The sequence below is a fragment of the Thamnophis sirtalis genome, unplaced genomic scaffold, assembly GCF_051295495.1.
Source record: "Thamnophis sirtalis isolate CommonGarterSnake01/CBP01778 unplaced genomic scaffold, rThaSir2_p1.2 scaffold_3, whole genome shotgun sequence".
NCBI classification, from domain to species: Eukaryota; Metazoa; Chordata; class Lepidosauria; order Squamata; family Natricidae; genus Thamnophis; species Thamnophis sirtalis.
Genome location: NW_028261383.1, coordinates 114,706,550 through 114,730,142, shown reverse-complemented (window position 1 = coordinate 114,730,142; position 23,593 = coordinate 114,706,550). Strand labels below are relative to the sequence as shown.

At 38.6% G+C, this 23,593-nt stretch overlaps 1 protein-coding gene across 2 annotated transcripts in view; it reads right to left on the bottom strand.

The window, feature by feature from the left end:
* Nucleotides 1-23,593, bottom strand: part of DNAH9 (dynein axonemal heavy chain 9) — a 245,372-nt gene that overhangs the window by 47,464 nt on the left and 174,315 nt on the right. For both annotated transcript variants that reach the window (XM_087709774.1, XM_087709773.1), the window contains exons 60-63: nt 19,255-19,448; nt 14,311-14,459; nt 12,063-12,190; nt 360-587 (exon numbers count right to left, since the gene is read on the bottom strand). In XM_087709774.1, the coding sequence (XP_087565900.1) occupies nt 360-587; nt 12,063-12,190; nt 14,311-14,459; nt 19,255-19,448 (699 nt within the window). The remainder of the gene's footprint in view (nt 1-359; nt 588-12,062; nt 12,191-14,310; nt 14,460-19,254; nt 19,449-23,593) is intronic.

The window sequence follows — 23,593 nt, the reverse complement described above, 5'->3', positions numbered from 1 at the left end:
CTCCCCCAAATGCCAAGGCTTCAAACATCCTACATTCTAGACTAGGCTGGCTGAGAGCCTTGAGTACAGAAAATTCATTCCCTTCTTCAAAGCAAGACAAATCAACATACAAGAGGAAACACTTGGCTAGTTTAGACAAACAATGTTGGAAGGGACTTTGAGATTACATGCACAATTCAATTCTTGAGATGAGGTTCCAATTATGAGAGCTGCCTCATTCCAAAGAGCTAATACCTTGACTTACATTATAATAGGCTTGAATGGAGTTATCTAAATCCAGTTGCATATCATTTCTTGGCCTGGCTGTGAAACAGCGCACCAAGAATCTCCCTGAGGTGGGAGCAGGGGTAGAGGGATACCTGGTTGAAGTTGTCCAGAGCCTTGTGCAGGTTGGCATGCATCCCAGTTGGAGGTTCATTTGTGATTTTGATGGAATTCTCAAGGATACCCTGTGGTATCAGATGGCTTTCAGGAGAAGCTGCAGGTTCTGCACTGATAAAGATCCGGAAATCAGGGTGACTACCTTCACTGTGCTGCTCTAGTTTCTTCTCCAGAGAACTCAACCACTTGGCCACCAGGTGAATGTTCTAGGAGAGAAAGGCAAGGTTATTAAATCCTTCTCTTAAAGCAGCTGCTGCATCAATATCTTCCGGAAGATAAGAAGCACTGTGATGTACATACACACACACACAAACACAAACACACCAAAAAAACACCTTGCCTAATAGCTCTGAGCACTATAATTCACTTCCCCAGGCATTAGCCGCACGTATACAATGTGGATTTTCTACACTTTGAAATGTAAATGATCAAGACAAATAACTAGCAATTAAGGAAACAGTTCTGAGTGTTTGTTTTCTTAGGGGTGATGATGGTATTCTGTTTGTTAGAATAATGTACTGTTACTGAAATAACATTATTTCCTCCAGACAAAACAAATTTCCAGTAAACAGCTGAAATAAAATTGCTTGATTATTTTCAATGAAATAATCCATCCTTGAAATCTAAGCTAGTTACCAGAAAATCAGATTTCACATCCTGCTCAGCTGAGGTCTTCAAATATTTGCAATGCTGGTACTTTTGTTCAGAATTACTCATTTCAGTTTTCCACCATTCCAGCCAGAGGTGGGTTGCCAATTATTTTACTAACAGTTTGGGCACGCTCCCACGTACACGTGATACTTCTGTGTATGTGCAGAAGCGTCCAGGCGGATGGACAGAGCCTCCTACAGCCAATACTACCAGTTCGCCCGATCTGGGCTGAACCAGCGGCAACCCACCTCTGATTCCAGCATAAATTAGGCTGAGAAAGACTGGCTGGCCCAAAATCACCCAGTGAGTTTTATATGGCAAGCTGAGACTGAGTCTTGCCACCAACTGTGATGCCCACCATCTCAATCTATGAATATATAAAGTACTATTTGCAGTCGTGCACTTGGGGAATTAAACAGCAGTTTTGTCCATGAGGTTTAGTCATGGGATTTTAGACAGGAAGAGAAATGGGGGGAGGATTAACACCAGGGCTGGGTTCCTGCCAGTTCTAACCTCTTCTATAGAAGAAGTTCCACAAATCTACAGTGCTGTTTACAACCGGTTCCAGCTCCTTCCCCCACCCGTCCGCACATCATCAAGATGAAGAGCGAGCGGAGGAATTCTGGGAGTTGAAGTCCACAAGTCATAAAGCTGTCAAGTTTGAACCCCCCTGGGGTTTTTTTTCTAAAGGGTTAGGGGTGCAAGGGTCTTGTAACTTGACAGCTTTAAGACTTGCATGCTTCAACTGCCAGAGTTTCTGAGCCAACATTTTGGTTGCTAAGCAAGAGCATTGTTAAGTGAGTTTCACCACATTTTACAAGTTGGCCATGCCCACCAAGTCACATGGCCGGCAAACCACTCCCACCCAGTCACATGGCTGGCAAGCCACTCCCACCCAGTCACATGGCTGGCAAGCCACTCCCACCCAGTCACATGGCTGGCAAGCCACTCCCACAAAGCAGGCCACACCTACAGAAGAGGTTCTTAAAAAATTTGAAACCCATCACTGTACCCATCCTACAGTGTATTGCCTGATAGGATGGAAGGATGGGAACTTTTGATGTTATGTGAGAAAAAATTAAACATGACACCAGTATGAACACTATAAAAGAAAAAAAAATGTTTTCCTGGTTCTTTGCATGGGTAACTCCATTATGGAAGGCAAAAGCAAGACATATTTCTTTGACTAAAATAAATAAGAAATATATCTAAATTAAGAAACCTTTTATCAAACATTTAAACTTTGATTTAGGTATGAAATGAAAGGAAGGCTGAAATTATTCTATCAAAATCGAGAAATCCAGAGCAGACATCTATCCCAAAGCCAGAAATACGGATGCAGAGATCCCAGGAGTTGGGATTTACAAAAGCAGGCAGTTTCTAAACATATCTTGCTTGTTTCCAGCACGCAGAAAAATCTAATTTCCGACATAGCCCAGATTTCAATAAATAAGCAATGTTCATAACAATAGCAAGATGCTAGAGAAATATGAAACTGAACACATCTTCAGCAAGGCATATTATTTATCACAATTCACAGATCATAGCGATAGCTTTAAGCTAGTAGAGAGCCATCAATTTAGATAATCAGGGTCTTTGTGTGAGGAAGAACAGCTGAAAAGTGTGGGGAATTTCTTATCTTAGAAATGGGAAGGACTTTAAAAACCGTTCACTTCCAAAATAAAAAAGGCTATTGTTTGGTAGCTTTCAGGTACAAATTAAAGCTTAGCTTCTGGGGATACATCTGAAAGACTCAAGAATACAACACAGCACAATCCTATTGCTAATAGAAGCTAATGTTCCTTTTTAAAAAAAAATGTTATGGCCTTTTGGGAATGAGGCTATTTCAAAAGCCAACTGCATGCCAATCCCCAGTAAGACCAAGTTCAGCGAGTCAAAGTGAAGCCATTCTAGGACAAGGAGAAAAAAACTATATTGGAGTTCGCTCGTAGCAGAGAACAAGTCCATTCTTTTATAGAAATGAAATGTAACTAGCAGAACTAAATTTATTGTGCTTTCTTCCGGTGGGCCTGGTATCCTCATTTTTAGCCATTGATCAAACTTCACCAGGTCTTTTTATTGGTAATATTGGTAGTATTCACACAATGGAAAAAAATGTTGTTCTGAGATTAGAACAAAGCACTCGATCCCAGCAAAACAGCATCCCTATCCAGTCTAGTATTAACTGTATGCTGCAATGCATACAAGTCATTTTCTAATTTGAAAGGGAAAGTGATGGGGACGGTTTACATTTCTGTTGTCTTATAACCACAGAAAAGACCTGAACTAGGGGACATATCCAGACATAGTCAAATTAAGTCTATCTTCCAGTGATGTTTCTGCAACCTCAGCTCCTGATGTCATCAGAGAACCAAGGGCAAGCTGGGATTGGCCAAAAAAAGAGAGGCCATTCAGAAGTGACTTTGTCAAGGAGCCAAGATGCTGTCTCATGTCAGCAGTGAATGAGGTCCTCAAGATTATCAGAAAACTCTCTAAGTGCATGCTGGAAACCAAGTGAATCCATTGAGGCATCGGAGGCAGATTCTCTGAATTGACCTGGCCCTCTGGAGGAAAGGGCAACAGTTGTATATGGGTCAGAAAGTGTTCTGCCACAATAAAGGACAGATGGTTAATATCTTCTACATCTGGATCACCAAACTACTACTCAGAGGCAAAGGCCAGGACTACATGTCCCTCAAGGCCATTCCTTCCATCCTCTGCACATGGATACATGCCCAATCTGCCCATTCATCACCACCAAATTGTGGATGGATGTGGCCTTCCTAAAAACAGACCTGGCATTAACCATTAGCAACTGAAGGCCAGGTGGTCCAGCAAACCAGTCCCCAGATCTCCTGGTAGAGGTAATCAAAGAAGAAACTACCAGTAAACCAGGTACCTTTCTTCCTCTGAAATCAATTGGTCATTTAATATTATGCATGTGTATGTGGGTTAGACTGTATGTGCTTGTGAATCAAATGACAAGAAAAAGAGTGAAATATATTATCCAACCAATAAACATAAGGCGGGACCAATACCTCATTTTGAAAGGAAGTCCTGAAGAACAACACAAGGTAGAGTTTGGTGAGAAATAAGATTTCTACTGGGAAAAACAGAGCATATTCAGTTATTGTAAATAAACCAAGTTCTTAGTGGTTTAACTGAAGTTCTGGAACATTTCAGGAAGAACAAACCAAAGGTTAAAGAAGAGTGTAGCAAAATTAGAAACATGAACTTAACCTAGAACCCTAAATGCCTCAAAGGATATCATAGCAGAATTGAATCAAATACAGCATTAAGTTGATCAGTATAGTAAAACTGACTTGGAAAAGGATTAGGATATGAACCCAGAGGACTACCAAGTGATGCTCCACAAATCCACTGCCTGGATAGACAGACATTTCATATGCTTGAATTGAAAGCCAGCACCCAAGACTGCGTGCATTGGATCAATTAATGATAAGTGGAACTGGAAGAACAGAATGTCTTTATGAGCAGCAACTGTGCACTCTGACAGTCAGCAAAATCTTTCTCCTTTCAATTAATAGTTCAGAACAGCTCCTAGAGTTCCAAATTGCAAGAATAAGACAAGAAATGAGAGTGTGGGCACAAGCTGAAGAGTGCAAACAATCCTCAGATTTCTAAAGGGAAAAAAAAACCTGACAGAACACAACAGGCACTTGTATACAGCATGATTAAGACAGCATAATTTAGGAACTTAGGCTTTTTACTGTGTCTCCCAGGCAATCTCAGGAACGCAGCTTTCATCATAATGAACTAGGCATGGTGGCTGTTTTTCTTCTGTTGCATTACATTTCTGGAAGATTATTTGGTTCAGCTGCCTGGGTGACATGTGACTGATTAAAATTGTCCAGATGCCAGGTTTTGTGTATCCCAAGACAGTTCTTGGAGCTTATTGGTGTTCAGAAAACAACAGGCACACACCCACACACCACTAGGTTATTTCTCACCAATCTGCTAAAGCCACTTTATTGTTGCATTTCAAAATGGTGCAAAACCCACCCGTTCTTGCTGCTGAACTTGGTGGAGTTTCTCTTGTTTATAACGAACTTCCCTTTTTCTGGATTATTTGCAGAAAACACAGTAAGAGAGAGAGTCAAAGGATGAATGACTCAGAAGTCAAAGGACTTACAATTGTGATTGAGCCCACAATTACAGTTATAACTCATGCCACTCAGTGTCATGAGTCATCACATGGCCCCCATCTGATTTTACAATTATTTTTGCAGTGGTTATTAAGCAAACGCAAAATCATTTTTTCACTATGGGATATTTTTTTTTTGCAAGAAACCAGAATTAAGCAGAAGGTTCTGGCAAAACGGCATAAATTGCAGCCACCTGACAGTGAACACTGCAAACAGCTTTAAATGCAGGCCAGTTGCCAAATGCTCACAATGCAATTATGTGAGCACAGAACAAGGACAGCTGTTGGAACTTTGATTCCAGGTCTTAAATAGCTTCTGGGGGGATCCGTTGTAAGTTCAATGGTCACTAAGTGACTGGTTGTGTGTCATGGACTACCTGTATCTATCGATACATTTTACAGATAGTCCTTGACTTATGACTAGTTGCTTAATACCCATTCAAAGTTATGATGAACCGCTCTAGAGGTAGGTATGATCTGGTTCTGAAGTTCCAATAGTCAGGATTCCCCTGCAAACATGTCATTGTTTTTCTCATCCTCTGCCATCCCATTCTCCTTCTGTCTTCAATTCACACGGAGTACTTACATCTCAGTAAGGAATTAGTCAATGAGTTAAACAGTTTTTGGAAAATTGTAAAACTTAAATTTCATTAGTATGTTTTTCCTGATTCCATGGTTCTTTCAAAAATGTTAAATTAAAAAAAAAACAACACTACCTCTTCTGCAAAGGTGTGATCACCAGATATGCCTGACTTTTGATATTGAAAATTTCACATAATGTACATATTTCTCCTTTGGAAGATTATCTTTGCTCTGTGGGAGAAACGGAGCATATGCAAGCATGCTACTGTTAGAAAGGTACCCAGTGAATAGTATTGAAAGGAAAGAAGCTGCTTGTCTAACTTACCAGGGTAATGTCCAGAGACAGAAAAGGGAAATGCACATACAATAGACATATGTAGGTACTTGTTTTAAAACATTATTTGAAAAAAAATTCCATGGAAACAATGGTGGACACAGATTTGGTTTTTGGGGACCTGACAACCATGGAGAACAATTTGCCGTCAAACAAGTCAGTGCATCAAAATCCCTCTCTAGATAAAGGGGAGGAGCTGAGATCACCCATAGTGCTCTACACAGCCCCTACAATAAGACTGTAAAACAGCAGTCTCTGACAAGTTTTAGAGTTCTTGGAACCAAAAGAGTTAGCTTTGCTTAAGCTGTTCTTTGGAGTCTTCAAAGAGACACTGGGTTTGCCTTAATGCCCTTAATCACTTTAAGGAATGGCTTGTTAACTGGTTCTGAGTTGTTGTTGTTGTTGTTGTTGTTGTTTTATATTAAGAACCTTTAGAAGAACAAGTTACATCACACCAGGTAATCCTCCTTCAATCCTTAATAAAAGAAACTTCATAAGAACATCAAAAGTTATTCTGAAATAACCAGCAAAAGGGTAATTGGAATGTTGATTTTAGAACGTTTTTAAAAGTCTAACGGGTCAGATGGATTTGAAATAAGATTTTGAAACTAATTGTAAGAATCCTTCATGTGGGTTGTTTAAAATCCTATTAAAAATATATTAAGGTGTAACAAAAATTCCTGTAGGAAAATATTGATGATTAGACAAAAACAAAATATGAGGATTACACACTAGAGGCAACCAGAAAGAATTAAATATTAAAATTTAAAGAGAGATGGACTAATATAGAATGGAGAAAAGATGAATTCAAGGATATTTGGCAACAGTACACTCAGAAAATTCTTTTAAGAGTGTTTACTATCATAAAAATGAGTTTAAAAGAGATGATAGAAGCGGATACAGCAGCGAACCAACCTCTTTTTGGATATGGGTTTTAAAATGAAAAGATATACACAGAATTATATGGAGGAGGAAATTTGTATTTTTAGAGAAAATGATAAGTTACTTTGTAAACTGGAAAGGAATATGAAACTGATTGATTTGATTAAGATTAAAATAGACATTTTATTTTTGGTAACTCTTACTGGACTTTTGCTGATTAAGATTGAATGACAAAGCTTTTTATATGTTTATAGATAAAAGATGAGATATGGGGAAAAGAGATATTAGACTGAAATATTAGAGAAAATGATAAGTTACTGAAAGTGTTTATAGTCATCCTGATAAAGATGGAAGCCATTTCTTTACACATCTTTTTTCTTCTATATTTTTTATTTCTTTTCTCCATTTCAATCTTTTCTCATTTTTTATGTTTTTCTTGGTTTGTATTAGTTATTTATCTTGTTTTTAAACTTTAGTAAACGTTATTATTAAAAAAGACATTGATGTTGCTAAGGTAACTCTTAGAAATAGTAGCATAGAAACCAATAATTTATCTTATCACTGATCTTCTCCTACTCCTGTCAGTAGAGATGCAATGAAAATATGTTGAATCCTTTCCATCTTCTATCGCTCAACCATCCCCAACCTGGCACCCTCAAGATCACGGGTGTCAAACTCACTGTGTCACGTTGATATCACATGACGTATCACAATGTTTTTTGCCTTCACAGAGCTGGGATGGACGTGCCCTGTGAGTGATGCATCCGGCCCATAGGCCACCAGTTTGACACCCTTGCATCTAGATTGTTTTTCTTGTACCTCTGAGGGAATTCCATTTCCAAAATATCTGGGGAATATCAAGCGAGAAAGCCTGGAGAAGACATTTTTGCTAGCCCAGCTGACTGCATTGTGTATCATGATGTTAGTAGGATACCCAACATAGGCAACATAAGTTATAAAAATGCTGATTTTAAAAGCCACTCCTACCATAACTTTAAAATAAAATTCATAGTTTATTTGTTATCAGTAACAATCAGTAACGATTAACTACCAAATCAGAGGCCATATACCTCACAATATTAGTTGCTAATTATTGAATCATGATCAGAATGACTCCTGCCATTACTGTGATCTTTCTGAACACTTCTGATATATCACTGCAACAAACAAGATGCCAGACCATATAAAAATGAAGTCTAATCCACCAGGTCTCTTCTATTTTGGGGGGACTTTCCCAACTTAAATCTAAATGTGACATAAATATGTCCCTCCAATCTTTTTTGTCCTCCTATACTAATATGACTTTGACTTCCCTAATAGACACATGAAGAAGCTTTAAGTTTTCCTTGGGTGTTCCAGGATTAAAGTAATGTTTTATCTCTTCAGCAGGCAACAAATCATTGAAAATTATTGTGGGTATAATCTCAGTCACTTCTCTAACCATTCCATTGGAGCCAGGGGATGGAATTAGCCCAACACCTTCTGAGCAATAAATGTTATGCCAGTGTGGTTCGGGGTGGGTGTCTTTCAGTCAAAGGAATGGCCATATACCTTTTGTGGCAGGGATGTCAATCTTGATTTCACTGAGGGCCACATAAGTGTTGTGTTTGACGAGAGTGTGCATGCCCATCTTCATGTCACTTGCTCTGTTTTCAGCTGTGACGGCTACATTCAGCCCTCCTGGGCTCCATTTTTGCTGGCAGAGGCACTGTGGGTCAATCCTTCGCTGATTCCAGGTGGTCCCATGGGCCAGATCTAATCACCCCACAGGCTGTATCCGGCCCACAGGCCTTGAGTTGGACACCCCTGTTTTAGGGGATGAGGTACACCAAACCTATGAGCTTTGAAACCTCTTTTTTGTAGTCTCCCCTCTTAGAATCCTCCAAAATACACTGGTGGGTTAAGGAAAATAAGTATGCTAAGCTTCCAAGCAGCTGCTGTAAGTAAAATTCCCCATATCTTCATTCAAATATGGGAAAATAGGCCAAAAAGACTCTTGTCAGCTTTCAGCTAATAAAATAATAATTTTAAAACTGCAGGTCCAACCAAAAATAATTGCATGTCCCTGTCCTAGCAGTATCTTTTTCATTTTACTGATTATTCTAAGGGAAAACTACAGTACTAAAGGATCCACGTTACAGCATCCCACTGGGCAGTCCCCCCCCCACGTCAAATAGATAATGCATTAAATAAAAGCCTCAATAAAAGCCTCCATAAATGAATATGGAAACTGTTTTCTAAGATGCCATACACCTGTATCAGATATCAATTGAGAAGGGAGCATTAACCCTTACTTTTCTGTGCATTTCAACAATTCCAAAATCTGCTTCTCAAAAAATGGCCCCCCAAATCTCTTGATACAAACCAGGTGTGGTATGCACATAAATAAAGAAATAGCCTTGTCTCATGCTAGATTTGAAACACAAGGAGGAGTTTGCCAATGCAATGAATGCAGTGGTGAGATTCAAAAATTTCACTACCACTTCTGTGGCCATGGCTTGGTGGGCATGGCAGGGGAAGGATATTGTAAAATCTCCATTCCCTCCCCACTCCAGAGGAAGGTTACTGCAAAATCCCCATTCCCTCCCAATCAGCTGGGACTCAGGAGGCAGAGAATAGATGGGAGCGGGGCCAGTCAGAAGTGGTATTTGTAAGTTTTCCAAACTACTCAAAATTTCTGCTTCTGGTTCTCCAGAACTGGTCAGAACCTGCTGAATACCACCTCTGAATGAATGGTCTATCACTCCTAAGAGGCAAATTTCTCCCAAAAGTGTTCTGTTTCCTATTTATATTTCCATTACATCATACAAGGTATTTTTTGAATGGAAAGAAAGCATCTCTGCAGAGTGCCAAAGTGCATTTTATTCTGGTGGCGGGCAAAATATATAGTTTATTCATGCCAGAAGGCACATGGTGAGGTTTATTTATGTTAGGATAATAACGCACAGAGGTTTCTATTGGCAAAAGAATGCTGGGTTACCTTAAAACCTCTTCAGGGCTGTAAAGTAATCCTTAGAGGATTGATGCCTACAGAAGAGGCAGAAGCATGGTGTACTATTTCTACCCTGATGGCTGATGAAAGCCAAAGACATACAAATGATCATGTCCACCTAAATGCCTTTTTATGTGCCCAATTTAAACATAGTCTGGAAATTCTAGAATGCAAATTTGGTTGGCAAAGAATTCAAGGTTGAAGGTAATTGTTTCTTAAGTGGGGAGGGGGCGGTTGTTTGGTTGGTTTCTTATGCAAACAAGCCTTCCACTTCCTAATGCTTAACAAGTAAACCAATTATTTAACATGCAACAGGGAAATTTCTGCCAAGTCTTTTGATCAGTGCACTGCTATAGTTGAGCAGTTCATTGTGATTTAATTTAGTACATGAACCCAATTCAGTCTCCACATTAATGTATGAAAATGGGACAGAACATAGGAATTTTTGTTAAGCAAATTGTGGAAGGAAGATAATGGCATTCTGATTAATAAGCAAAGACTATGGTTAAGTTAAGAAAAGCTACAGTAGTGCTTAGATTCTTTCCCCCAAAATTTTGGCTTTCTGACTATGATGTATTTCACAAATTAAGACATGAAACAGGATTTAAAGAAAGAAAAGAACATTTAGGACCAATGACAAACATATTCTATTCCATTCCATTCTATGTCATCCATTCTTCACACATAAAACATCAGACAGAAGTAGTTTGCTATTCAGGCCCTTTGCATAAGGTGCTGAAGAAAACCACAGAAATACAGACCATAACAAATATTGCTGCAGCAAAAATATTATGGAATAATAATATAAATGAAAATCCACCATGATCTGCAGTAGAAGGGACCTTTCCATCTCATTTACTGTATCCCCTCAGTCCTCTGGTCTAGAAGAGAAACATACTTTGTGAAGTGTATCATTGTCTAAATTCTTCAAACACAGAAAAAATTAGGTACATCAGGATTGGTGGACTTCCTTAAACTTGAGTGTCTGATTACTGAAAATATGTACATAGTTGACATGGCTTTAATAATTAATGAAACCACTGAAATTCTCACCCACTCATCAATCCACCCCACCTCATCAATCCACCCCATTTAAATGAGCCACATTTGCATGATTAAATAGAAAGAGCCAATATATAAGCAATTGTGTGGCTCAGTGATAGTTGCCATCCTTGTTTGAAGCTGAAATGCTATCCTCAAAACCTCTTCCCTTCTCAGCCTCTAAACACAGCTCAGCCTGGGCAGAGAATTCAACTTGCTGAACATTTGTTATACATCTTCTTTGAAGTTAATTTCTGTACCTTAAAATTATGAAAGTAAATTGCAGCGAATCATGCCTGATGATATGCCAAAACAATAAAAGGTGACAGGAGAAGAATGTTCAGGGATCAGAGGGCACAGCTTCAGGGTACACTTCACACTGCTCTCTCTCCTTGGCAGATGCCAGGAAAATGAAAAATATGCAGAATATGCGTAACTAATTTCAACTTTTCTTGATGAAGTATTGAAATTTATGTTGGTACTATATATCCTTTCCTACACACACACACACACACACAGACAAAAAAAATAAAGTAGTATACATAATCGTATCAGCCATTAGAATGTGAATTGTACATTCAGCAATGTATGTAGGTGGGTAGGAATCCCACCTGTCATTTTGGAATGTAGAATATAAACCTTCAGATTCTTCTCAAGGCTACAGCAGCAAAAGGAGAGTTCAACCAGTGGCTTTGTTTCCCATGGGCTATGTGGCCCTTTCTGAAGAAATTAGCCATTACACCAATTTGCAAATTAAATGTACTGATGTAAAAGCTAAATGAACAGCAGCTTTTCCCAATACAGCGCCATCCAGATGTTTTTTTTAGTCTGCAAACTCCATTATTCTTTGTCCCCAAAATAAGGTTCACCCAGGCTGGTATTTCTACAGAGTTCTAAGCAGCAGAAAGACTGGGAGATTTGTCAAAGAGTGATTTGTTCTACTCCCAATTGCTCCTGCTTTCACCTCTCTGGATAACAGATGGCTTGAAGGCAGACAAGAGACCTCTTCTCCCAAACTAAAAGAGAACACAGACCTGCAAGATAACCCAGTGTCCTTCTGCTGCTGCCAGGTCGAGGGCTTGTTCTGCTACTATCTCTTGACCTTGCCCCAGTGAGACATTATGGAAATTCCGGTTGTTAAATGTGTAGCCAAGTTTCTTTCCTGAAAGGAAAAAGTAAGTGTTTCAGTCCAGAGAAAAACAGTGCCAGCAACTCACATTAGATTGGCAGCCACAGATTTAGCTTTGTACTAGATCTACTACCTTGATTAGCTGTGCAGGCTGATCCTACGTGGGATTGAAGTATACAACGAATAGAGGTGTGTGGGTGTTAATCAGTGGTGGTTTTCAAAAAATTTTAGAACCTCTTCTGTAGGTGTGGCCTGCTTTGTGGGAGTGGCTTACTGGGCATGTGACCGGATGGGAGTAGCTTGCCAGGCATGTGACCAACTGGAAGTGGTTTGGCAGTCATGTGACTCGGTGGGCATGGTCAACTTGTAAAATCTGGTGAAACTCACTTAACAACGCTCTTGCTTAGCAACCAAAATGTTGGCTCAGGAACTCTGGCATTGAAGTGTGCAAGTCTTAAAGCTGTCAAGTTACAAGACCCTTGCACCCCTAACCCTTTAGGGAAAAAAACCCAGGGCTGTTCAAACTTGACAGCTTTAAGACTTGTGGACTTCAATTCCCAGAATTCCTCCTCTCGCTCTTCATCTTGATGATGTACAGACGGGCGGGGGGAGTGAGCTGGAACCGGTTCTAAACGGCACTGTAGATTTGTGGAACCTCTTCTATAGAAGAGGTTAGAACTGGAAGGAACCCACCCCTGGTGTTAATCCTCCCCCCATTTCTCTTCCTGTCTAAAATCCCATGACTAAACCTCATGGACAAAACTGCTGTTTAATTCCCCAAGTGCACGGCTGCAAATAGTACTTTATATCTTCATAGATTGAGATGGTGTTTGGGAACAATATTGAACTACATCCTAAAATGATTGTCTCCCATGGTGCTCCTGGCTGTTTCTTAAGGCAACTTCGGTAATTGCAGTCCAAATTGCTGTGAGCTGGCAATGGGGCCTGAATAGATGACTCCCAGGTAGTCTTTCCTAACAGTGCCTGTCTTTAAGGACTATTCCATCCTCACAAATCTCTTTGCCTTTCCTTTGTTTTCCCAGATATTTGCACATGGATGCCTTCACATCCCAATTTCCACAGTATCTCCTTTATACTACACAGACATTTTTTTTTTACTTTTTTTCTCTGATTACTGTGCAATTGTTGCTCTGATGCTACAGTAATTAAAGGAAGAAGAAATGGGAAGTTCTTTTGCTCTTGAATTCCTCTGTAAGATAATGTATGAAGGTCATGGGCTGGGTGGGGTAGAAAGGGAAGGGGTGAAAAAAAGTCTATGTGTATGTATGTATGTGTATGTGTGTGTGTGTATGTATCTGTATGTGTGTATGTGTATGTGTATATGGAAGCTATTGAAATAGCAAAACATAGCAAAACATCCCCACAACATGAATAAACGTGATGATACCTCCCGCCTACCAGACACCTGGAAACTAGCCCTAGTCAATAAATGAGTCCCAGCCACAAAAACCGACACAAGACCCAAAACAACAGAGGACACCATCACCGATCACCCTCACCAAACATCAATTCCATCAACCAATCAAGATGTGACAAGACAGCCAACCAATCCGTTTAAAGCAACAAAGTCAATATTCCACACACCCCCACCTATATTTATAGAAAAAACGGCAGCTCCAATCACGCTTTGCTCACACAAGCACGGAGCCAAAGGCACCAGCCTCCACAGGAACTATTAACTTGAAGGGCTTAAGAGAGCTTGGGTCAGAAAACAGAAGTTTTGAGCAAAACTGGAAGATACTGGTGCTGATGTGTTTGCAGTAGGCTGGGACTGGAAGCCAAGCAGAAAGGGTCCATCTGCCTTTTGTCCAATGCTCCAAAGGCAGTCCATCAGTGGTCTTCTCAAACCTAATCAAAGCAGAGATTGCAGCAGGCTCTGTTTAGTGCTGCTAGACACAATTCAACAGTCAGCGGAGAGATGTGAAAATGGGACTGCTGTGCCAGGTGTTTGAGTGGAAAGGACAAAAAAAACGGAGGTGTAAATAAAGTATAAGATGGTGGCTTTTATGGCAGTGTGCTAAATTAAAAATATCTCTCTCCCTGGAACCAACAAAGAAAGGGGATTTTTTTTTATAAAGCAAGTTTTTATAAAGCAATGTAGTTGTCATATGGTTCTGATGCACTGTATTTACCATGTTTCTCTACATCTTTCAAGGGATCCACTCCAGGTGAGAGAATAAAGAACACGGGGGTTGCAGGTCCTGATTCCTCATAGGATGTTGCAAAATCCAGAGATCGTCCTACCACGTATTTGCTCCCAAGCTTTTCTTCCACAAAATCCCTGTTGAAATAGATTGGTAAAGAATTATGTGTGGCAATTACAATGTTTTTATTAAGGAAACAAATTACTATAAGGTATGACTTATCCTAGACTGAGGACTCAATATCTCTGCCTCCCAAATACAATACCAGGGGGAAAAAAGTCAGATGTGGAAGAACTGCCAGCTTATTCACCTAATATGCCAACTGGCAATACTGAAAGAGAATTTTGACTTGAGGTCCCAAAGAGAAAAGTGAATGGCTTCTTTTCTTAAGCATTGCTTTGACCAATTGTATGCTCTGCCCTTGAGAAAGGTTAGATTTCCAGAAAGTTCAAGATTGCAATAAGATCTACTTTATTCATCTTATGAAAACAATGGAAATGCATTTTAAACAAGAAATATTTATGGTTTTAATAAGAGGTCTTAATGCTGCCAATACTCTGGCACCAATATTGTTATTGCTTATTGCTACAAACTACCAAAATTATTAACACTATTAAAACTTTAGATGTGTTGAATGCAAAATACTTAAACTTTAAGAGCCATAGTGGTGCAGTGGTGAGAGTGCAGTACTGCAGCTACTTCTGCTGAGTGCTGGCTGCCTGCAATTTAGCAGTTCAAATCCCATCATGCTCAAGGTTGACTCAGCCTTCCATTCTTCTGAGGTCGGTAAAATGAGGACTCAGATTGTTGGGGGCAATAGGCTGACTCTGTAAACCATTTAGAGAGGGCTGTAAAGCACTGTGAAACGGTTTATAAGACTAAGTGCTATTGCTATTACTAAAATGGTATGGAAAACAAGCTTATATTGCAAAATATTTGATATCTAGTCTGATACGCAATATACCATTATTATTCTTAGTCATGATTTAGAAAAAGACAGCTATTGGTATCTAACTTTTATCAAGAATCAACTTGTATATACAGGTAATATTTTTTTAAAAATATGTTAAAAAGGAATACCAATAAATGCATCTTCCTAGGTCCACTTCCTTCCTAAGCAGCATTGCTAGAAAACCACATTCTATCCATGGAATCTTCTCCAATACCAAAGTTCCAAACCATTGACAGTCTTTCTGTTCTATTCTTTAAAGTCCAGCTTTCATTTCCCTAAAGCATCCTATCGAAAATGAATATCTTTCCTCCATTGCTATTCTACCATTGTGCTGGTCTGCATTGTATTTCTTGACTACAGTGCTTTAATACTTAATCCACTATTTTGATATCTTCGTTGTCATTTTTAAGTCTGTTTGTTGTAGTTCTTCATATTTAATTTTATTCTCATTTCTCCCTATGCTTCTTGACTTTCATTATAATTGTTCCATGGCATTTGCATTTTAATCATTCAGAATAATGTCATCAGCATGGTGAATTTATTGGTGCTTCTCCCTCCAGCTTTAAAACTACATCCATTTTCCATATGTAAGAGGAGAGGAGGAATAAGTAAGGAAAGAGGACTGTATACAGCTTTGTCCTACTCATTTGCTAGTCTGGAGTCAATTTGTTTCAACATGTTCAGTTGATATTGTGACTTCCTAACCTGTCCATAAGTTTTACACTGGGACCATGAGATGTTCTGGGCTTCCCATTTTTCCAAACGCACAGATTCACAGTTTCAATGTGATCTTTAAAAAATGTTGCTAATAACATGAAATAGAAACTCTTTTAATGCAGATGTCAAGGTTGGGAACCCACTGATAAATCCTCTACATTAGACGTGTTCAAAATGATTTTGAAGAAAAGTCTGGGCAGACCATCAGATACCGCTTCCTAGTGAGAAAGGCTGAATTAGATGATTGGTTTTCCAAAATTTTGTGATTCTTTAATTCATGAATATGGGATTGTTTTCTACAACAATCATGCAGCTGCTGAAAATCAAATTAGAATCTTTTGAGTCTGGGAACATACTGTATTTTTTGGACTATAAGACCCACCAAGATTTCAAAGAGGAAAACAAGAAATAAAATAGTTTTAGTTCTCCCTGGCCCCCAGGAGAACTCTTCAGGCCTCCCAAACCCTCTGCAGATCCAATTTTTGTGAAAATGGGCCCAGTTTTTGCAAAAATGGGACACACAGGGCAGGGTTTCAGGAGGCCAAAAATGGCTGCATTTAGTGGAATGATCCACTGACATTTCCACCCTCTTTTTGGTGGGGGGGGGTGCGCCTTATACTCTAAAAAGTATGGTAATCAGATATCCAACAGATGACTAAACTGTTAAGCTATTGTTTCTCAAACTTGCTGAAATTAACCAAAATTGGTAAAGGTGTTTTTTCTTCAGGTAACAACACACAAACCTGTTACCCAATCACAACAGGAGCATTTAAATAAGGACCTTCTGATCATTGGTTTTGGGTAATGAAGGAAAAGCTGGAAGCACTATATTAAGCAATAAAGAAATCCTGGTGGAACAACTACATTTTGCTTTTCTCAAATCACTTGTACCATTGTTGTGTGCCTGCCTGTATATTGCTAAGCCTGTTTTATTAAATAACTTATAACCAGTCAACAGCAACTGGCTTCTTGGTATTATTACTTATTTATTTGTTTATATATTTTTCCTGTAGGGATAAATAATGCTACAAGACCTATTTTTTTCACAGAACCTCAGAGAAATAACAGACAAAAATGTTACAATAAATTATAGAGGTTGCTTGTGCCAGAAGAGTTTATTTTTAACATTTCAGAGATAGAAGGTATGTGTCTTGCCCTCGGATGTGCAAGAACACAGAAATGTGCTTGTCTTGAAGATGCCAGGATAGGCTATTCTTCTCCTTGCTGGCCTTTTTAATAACAGAAATTATTGTAGAAAGGCAATACTGTTTAATGAGAAGATATAAAGGAAACCTTTCAATAAAAGCAGTTTTATTTTGCAATAAGCCAGGAGAGTGCAAGGAAGATTGCACAGAATACTCCAGTAATGATTACGATTGTTTAAACTGACATGCCACTTTTTTAAAAAAAAAACCTGATGCTTGACTTGCATGAAATGCCCCCGGGACAATTTAAAAACCTTACAAAATGCAAAACACTAGGTATCAACATGGGGAGAGGGAGGGGAATAACTTTGAAGTAATTGTTATGATTTAATTAAATGGTTGAAGAGAGGCTCATGTTAGCAAAATGTCAGACTTATGTATATTTTATTGGGAGCATTTCTGTAGCATTTATAATCCATTAGGCAAAAAGTTTGGAATTTTGTCACTTGTAGGAGATTCTTCTCCTACAAGTGGAGTCTGCAAGGATGCCGTAAGATGTATGCTTCCTCTTCTAGATTTCAGCCATTTAGCCACTGCTCCATTTCCTAAAAGCATTCTATGTCTATATCAGTCTTTCTGAACCTTGGCCACTTTAAGAGGGGTGGACTTCAACTCCCAGAATTCCCCAGCCAATTGGCTAAGGAATTCTGGGAGTTGAAGTTCACTCCTCTTAAAGTGGCCAAGGTTCAGAAACGCTGGTCTATATCATAACTGTTGCATTATAAACAGTATTTTCTCTTATGAGCAGGGCTCTTTTCTGACTAAAAGGTTTTTAAGAATAAAATATATCGATAGGTTCCTTTATTCTAAAAGTAGTTGAAGAAATATCTGTTCAGGTGTTTCTGTTGTGCATGGTTGTTTTCCTCTTGATGTAGTGGTTAATACACCAGGCTGGAAAACAGGTGACTATAGATTTTAGTCTAATCCTAGGCTTAAATCAGGCTGACTTTGGGCCAGTCACTCTCAGCTCTAGAAAGAGCAAAGCGGTAAGCCACTTCTAAAAATATTGCCAAGAAAATTGGAGGGAGTTGACCAGGCAGTTGCCAGGAATTAACACTGGCTTGAAAGTACACATTTTCAGTTTTCTGTTTTTGCTTTTCCAAAGATATAAATCCAAGAATTCTCAATAAAGTATTCAAACCCTAAAACCATAGACCAAATTTATAAAATCACCAAGTTGGGATGCTGCTGGATAAAGCTAGCCAAATTTTTACTGTGCATGGAAAAATTACTTGTATTTTTTTAAAAAATCAAATGGAAATTGGGCATAATTTTTCAGCAGTAAAAGATACTTTCAAAGACAGTCATAATGAAGATAATGCAATTATTATCATCAAGTATCAGTAACACAAAACTAATGTCAATAGAAAATATCCTTACTAGAATAAATCAGAACTTCATTGTGCCTTCCACTAGTCAAGACCTAAAGCAAGCTAAAATTTGGCTCACAAACCTTGAGCAAACTCTTATGGTCTGCGTTACCTGGAAACACAGAAATAAATTTTCTATATAAACCAGTCATTTTGAGAGAATATAACTAAAGAGACCCCATTTCCCCACATTATTTAGAAATATTCCTTTTAGGTGGAAAATAAACATTTAATCTGACATTCAAAAGTGGTTTGAAATCTTTCATGTTTAACATTTCTATATAAAATCCCTCTGGCTGGCTTTTAAAAAAATAATTATTTAATTTTTAGCTTTTGAAATGTTGGAAATTTTGTTTTTTTAATTAGAAAACTACCCAGTGTTATTTGTGGTGGAAGAAAGGAAACAGACTAGACCATGACAATAAATTGTGTGTTATCCGCATCCTATTCAGACAATCAAAGCTGAAAATAGTACCACGTAAATGGACATCATTACGTCTATTCTGATTAAGTGGAAAATGAGGAGGAAATCACAGTGCAGAATTAAAAATGATTCACAGTAAGCCAGAAATGGGATTCTAGAAGGACAAGAGATATGACTCATCTGGCATTTCTTGGACACTTAGCATCAGAAGCTTAGAGTTTCACTCTATTGCCTAAGTCGTTGCTCAGTACTTTATGAACTCACAGGACAGCATAAGTCATACGGTCAGGTCGTAGTGCTCTCATCATACACAGATGCTGTAAAGCTGACTTATTCTTCCACTCCTGAGGGAACCTCTCCTTTTCAGGGCATTCAGACTCCACAAACTTCTTCCAGCGCTTGGCAGATCCTTCAATGTCACGATCCAGGTTCCGAAACTGTTCCATGGATGACAAAGCCTGGAACAAGAGAAGTGCCCATAAATGAAAAATGGCTTTGCTCAATGGTTTCTAAAACTAATAAAAAGGAAACAACTGCTGGAAATTCAAGAATCAAGACTTAAAAGCATTTTGTAGCATTGTTTTTTCCCCAAAGATGGGATTTGTAGGTTTCAGGGCTGTTTGGCTTTAATCATCCAAATTTTAGGAACATCCATGCAAATTTCTCAGAACACCAACAAGTCTTTCAAATAACGTCATTACAGCAGAGGTATGCTCCCTTCTCAAGAGGCCATTCTTGGACCAACAGTCTTCAATAATTATCATCCTTTTTCCAACCTTCCCTTTTTTAGGGAATATTGTTGAAAAAATGATCAGTTTGCAGTTGATAACACTAGAGGAGGCAGCTTATTTGAACTCATAGCTCCTGCTTGATGACAGGTGGTAGCTATGGTCAAGAAGAACTTAGCATAACTGTATCTAACATGCCAGTTATGCCCTTTCCTGGATAGGGAGGCTCTTCAGACAGTCATTCATTCTCTGATTACCTTACAATACAGATACTCTAGTGCATTCTACATGGGGCTAACCTTGAAGAACATTCAGAAGCTTCAACAGATCAAAATGCAGCGGCATGGACAACAATGAGCATGTTCTGCAAGCTATAGTGGCTATTGGTTTACTTCTGGGTACTATACAAAGTGCTGATTATTAAATTCTTCTTGACATGAGGCCTGATTACATGAAAGACCACCTGTCTCTTGTTATATCTGCCCAGTCAGGACTAGCCAACAGTGTTGGCACAATTCAGGTCCCTTCAATCAAGCAATTTTTGAGAACCCAAAAGGTGTGTGCATTCTCTGTCATAGCACCTGTCCTCTGGAATAAAGTTCCCTATCAGATATGGGTAACTCCCACCCTGATAGCATTCCAGAGAGTCTTTAAAACCTGGCTATCATCCTAGGCACTGAGTTAGAATGCTTGGAGCCCTTATGAGTTTTGCTGACATAAGTTTCTTGTGTTTTCAGCTAGATTTGCCATCTTAGTCTTATCCTTATCTTATCTGTCTTTGTTGGAGGGCAATTTTCTATCCAATGTTATTTCCATATATACATATTGGGTATGTTAAAAAGTACTTTAGCAGTAAAAGTAGCTGGATATCTACCTCTCACCTTGTTTCACTACAGGCAGGCTACGTCACTCAATATTGGCAGCTGGGACTTATCAATAATCTTCAGCTGTTCTTGTCGAAGTTTGCCATTTATCTTGGAAAAACCACCTGGATTTGACCAGCCCTGTGCAATATGGACAATGCTGAACTGAATTCACATTGGGCATAGTAGATCTATAGATGCCCTCTATAAATGGGGCAAAATGCCATCAACCAAATTGTGACTGTAGGGTCGGAAAACATATAGTGTCAGCCTGCCAGAAGAGGGCCTACAATGGAAACTTTGTTGATTTCCTGGCTGTGACAAATAAAGCAAAATATTATATCTGTAATCTAGACATATGTTTATGATATTTTAGATTTTATGCTTCGTGTTTTGTATTTTTATCTCTTGTGTTTTTACTGACATGTGATATGAATGTGCCATACGATACATAAATAATGCTTTTGTTAGTTTTCTCTTTTTGACTTGTGTTGCATTTTATTCTCTCTATCACAATGTGAGCTACCCAGAGTCATTCTATAGTAGGCAACACCTAAATCAAGTAACTAAAAAGAAATAAGTGGATCCTGGCCTATAAGGGAAGGATTTTTCTCTCTGTTACAGTTCCTCTCTTTCCTTTCCCCCCACTTTCAGTTTTATTTTGTGTGGGGATTACTTGAATGTTTCTTGTTCAAAGAAGTTATTAAAGCTTAATATTTTCTTTTCCTTCTGCCTCCATTGTTGCTTGGGCTAATAGAGGAAAGGAACAGATGAGTTATTCAACTATATTTGTTTCCATTCATTGAACTGAATTTTTAGTAAAACAAATTAAAAACTTTAGAAGAAAAAAATGGATTCTAATGGCATTCCAAAAGGAATCTTAAGCGGGAATGCCATTTAAGGAACGGAATCTAATCTTTCATTTTTTTATCCCCAGCTATTTGATCAAAAGGTCCAAATTCTCCTTATTCTGAACTGCACAGAGAATATTTCAAGAGTTTTCATACCGAGTGACCAATCTATTTTTACCATAAAACCATACACAGAGGAAAAAGAAGAAGAAACTGCAGGCATCTTTACATTAATCCGGGGTTGTATTAATTTACCCATCGTGACACCTGCATTTCCTTCTAATGAAATGCCATGATTATTTTATGTAGCTGGTATACCGCTTGGTAATCATCCACTCAAAACTATCCTTAACACCCAAGATGTCACAATGCTCCCGGGTGGGGGTGGGGGGGTGAGGCAGCAGAGAACAGATAAAGGTCAGGGAATTCATAATCGGTGCATTACATCAGAATACTTCTACAAGAATCAAGCAACAAAATGGAAAGATTAAATTATGACTCTGACATTCTAGAATGTTAATATTTTTAACATAACTGCTGAATAAAGTTGTAGGCTGGTTTTATCATATAATCTTCATTTTGAAAACTGAAAGCATTAGCAAAATTCAGTGAACAGGCATACATGAAGCACTCAAGCAAAATTACTTTCCTCTATATCTATTACACAATACCTTTGCAATAACTTTTTTCATTTTTGCAGAATGACAGAGATGATTGGAGTGATAGGGAAGAAGAAAATAATCCCAACTATCCAGGCATACCTAACTAATCTTAGTTTGGCTGGGAAATTAAGGAATAGGATTTGCAGAAGTGACCACCACAAAAGGCTTAGAATCCAGTAGAAAAACAAAAAGCATCCCAGAAGAAAATAATAACACACCACATCTGCAATATTGTCAAGGAAAATGTACTGATGTGTCCAGAAAAAGGAGCAATGATCTGAATCCTTGTGAAGCAATGTCTATGTGAGAAAAGAAGGCAGATGTTGAGAAGAGATTTCTGCCTGAAGGAACTCAGATGTGGAGAAAGTCATGCACACTGTTATCCAGGCGATTATCTGAAGAAATATGGGTATGAGGAAAGACAATGGGGCTAACTCTGTGTCCTATAAGGCCTCCTTAAATATAAATGAGCAAATGAGTACATTACAGTTCGTTAAATGAAGAACTCCTCCTACTTCTTAAATTAGATCTGCCTCCAGAAGTTGTGAATGCTCCAACACTGGAAGATTTTAAGAAGAAGTTGGACAACCATTTGTCTGAAATATATAGGGTTCCCTCTGCCTGAGCAGGGGTTGGACTTGAAGACTTCCAAGGTCCCTTCCAACTCTGTTTATTCTATTCTATTCTATCAGATCCAAGTTGAGATGTTCATGTTTGAAACTTAAGATTTACAAATCCTGACTTCTCTCTGTTTTACAAAGGCATACTGTTCCCATATGATGATCATTCATCTGAAATGTTCTTAGGAGAAAGACAATATTTAGGAAATTGGCTGGTCAGATTTGGCTTTCAGGCCACTATTTACCTCAACTTTAAGCCAGCAAATGCTCAATTATATTTTCCAAAATTAGGAATTTTGGAAAATTAGAAATTTAAGGACCTTCCACACAATAGTTCATTACCAGTGGCTATAGATTGCAGAGAACTGCTCATCATAAAGTGATTTAGCTTTTCAATTTTTTATTTCTATAGTTACAAAACCTACTGTAGGAAGCACTGCCTTGGGGGTTGTTTTTTTGTTTGCTTGCTTGCTTGTGGATGGAGGGATGGATGATTAAAGCAAATTTATTAAAGTCAAAGCAGATGACCTACATCTCTTTCAAACCACCAGCCAGCAATACTTGTCACTGTTGGTTTCACACCACGATAGACATAGTCACCAGTTTGTTATAGTGATGGAGGTACCAGTCTCGAAATCAAGAGACTGTGAGCTCTAGTCCTGCCATTGGCATGAAAGCCGACTGGGTGATTTTGGGCCAGTCAATCTCTCTCAGCCAGCCTCTCACAGGATTGCTGCTATGGGGAAAATAGGAGGAAGGAGGAGTATTGAGTATGTTCACCAACTTGAGTTAATTATACAAGTAGTAAAGGTGGGATTTTTAAAAATCTAATTAATAAATATGAATAAATAAATAAAAGAGTGTCTCTAGAAGATCTTA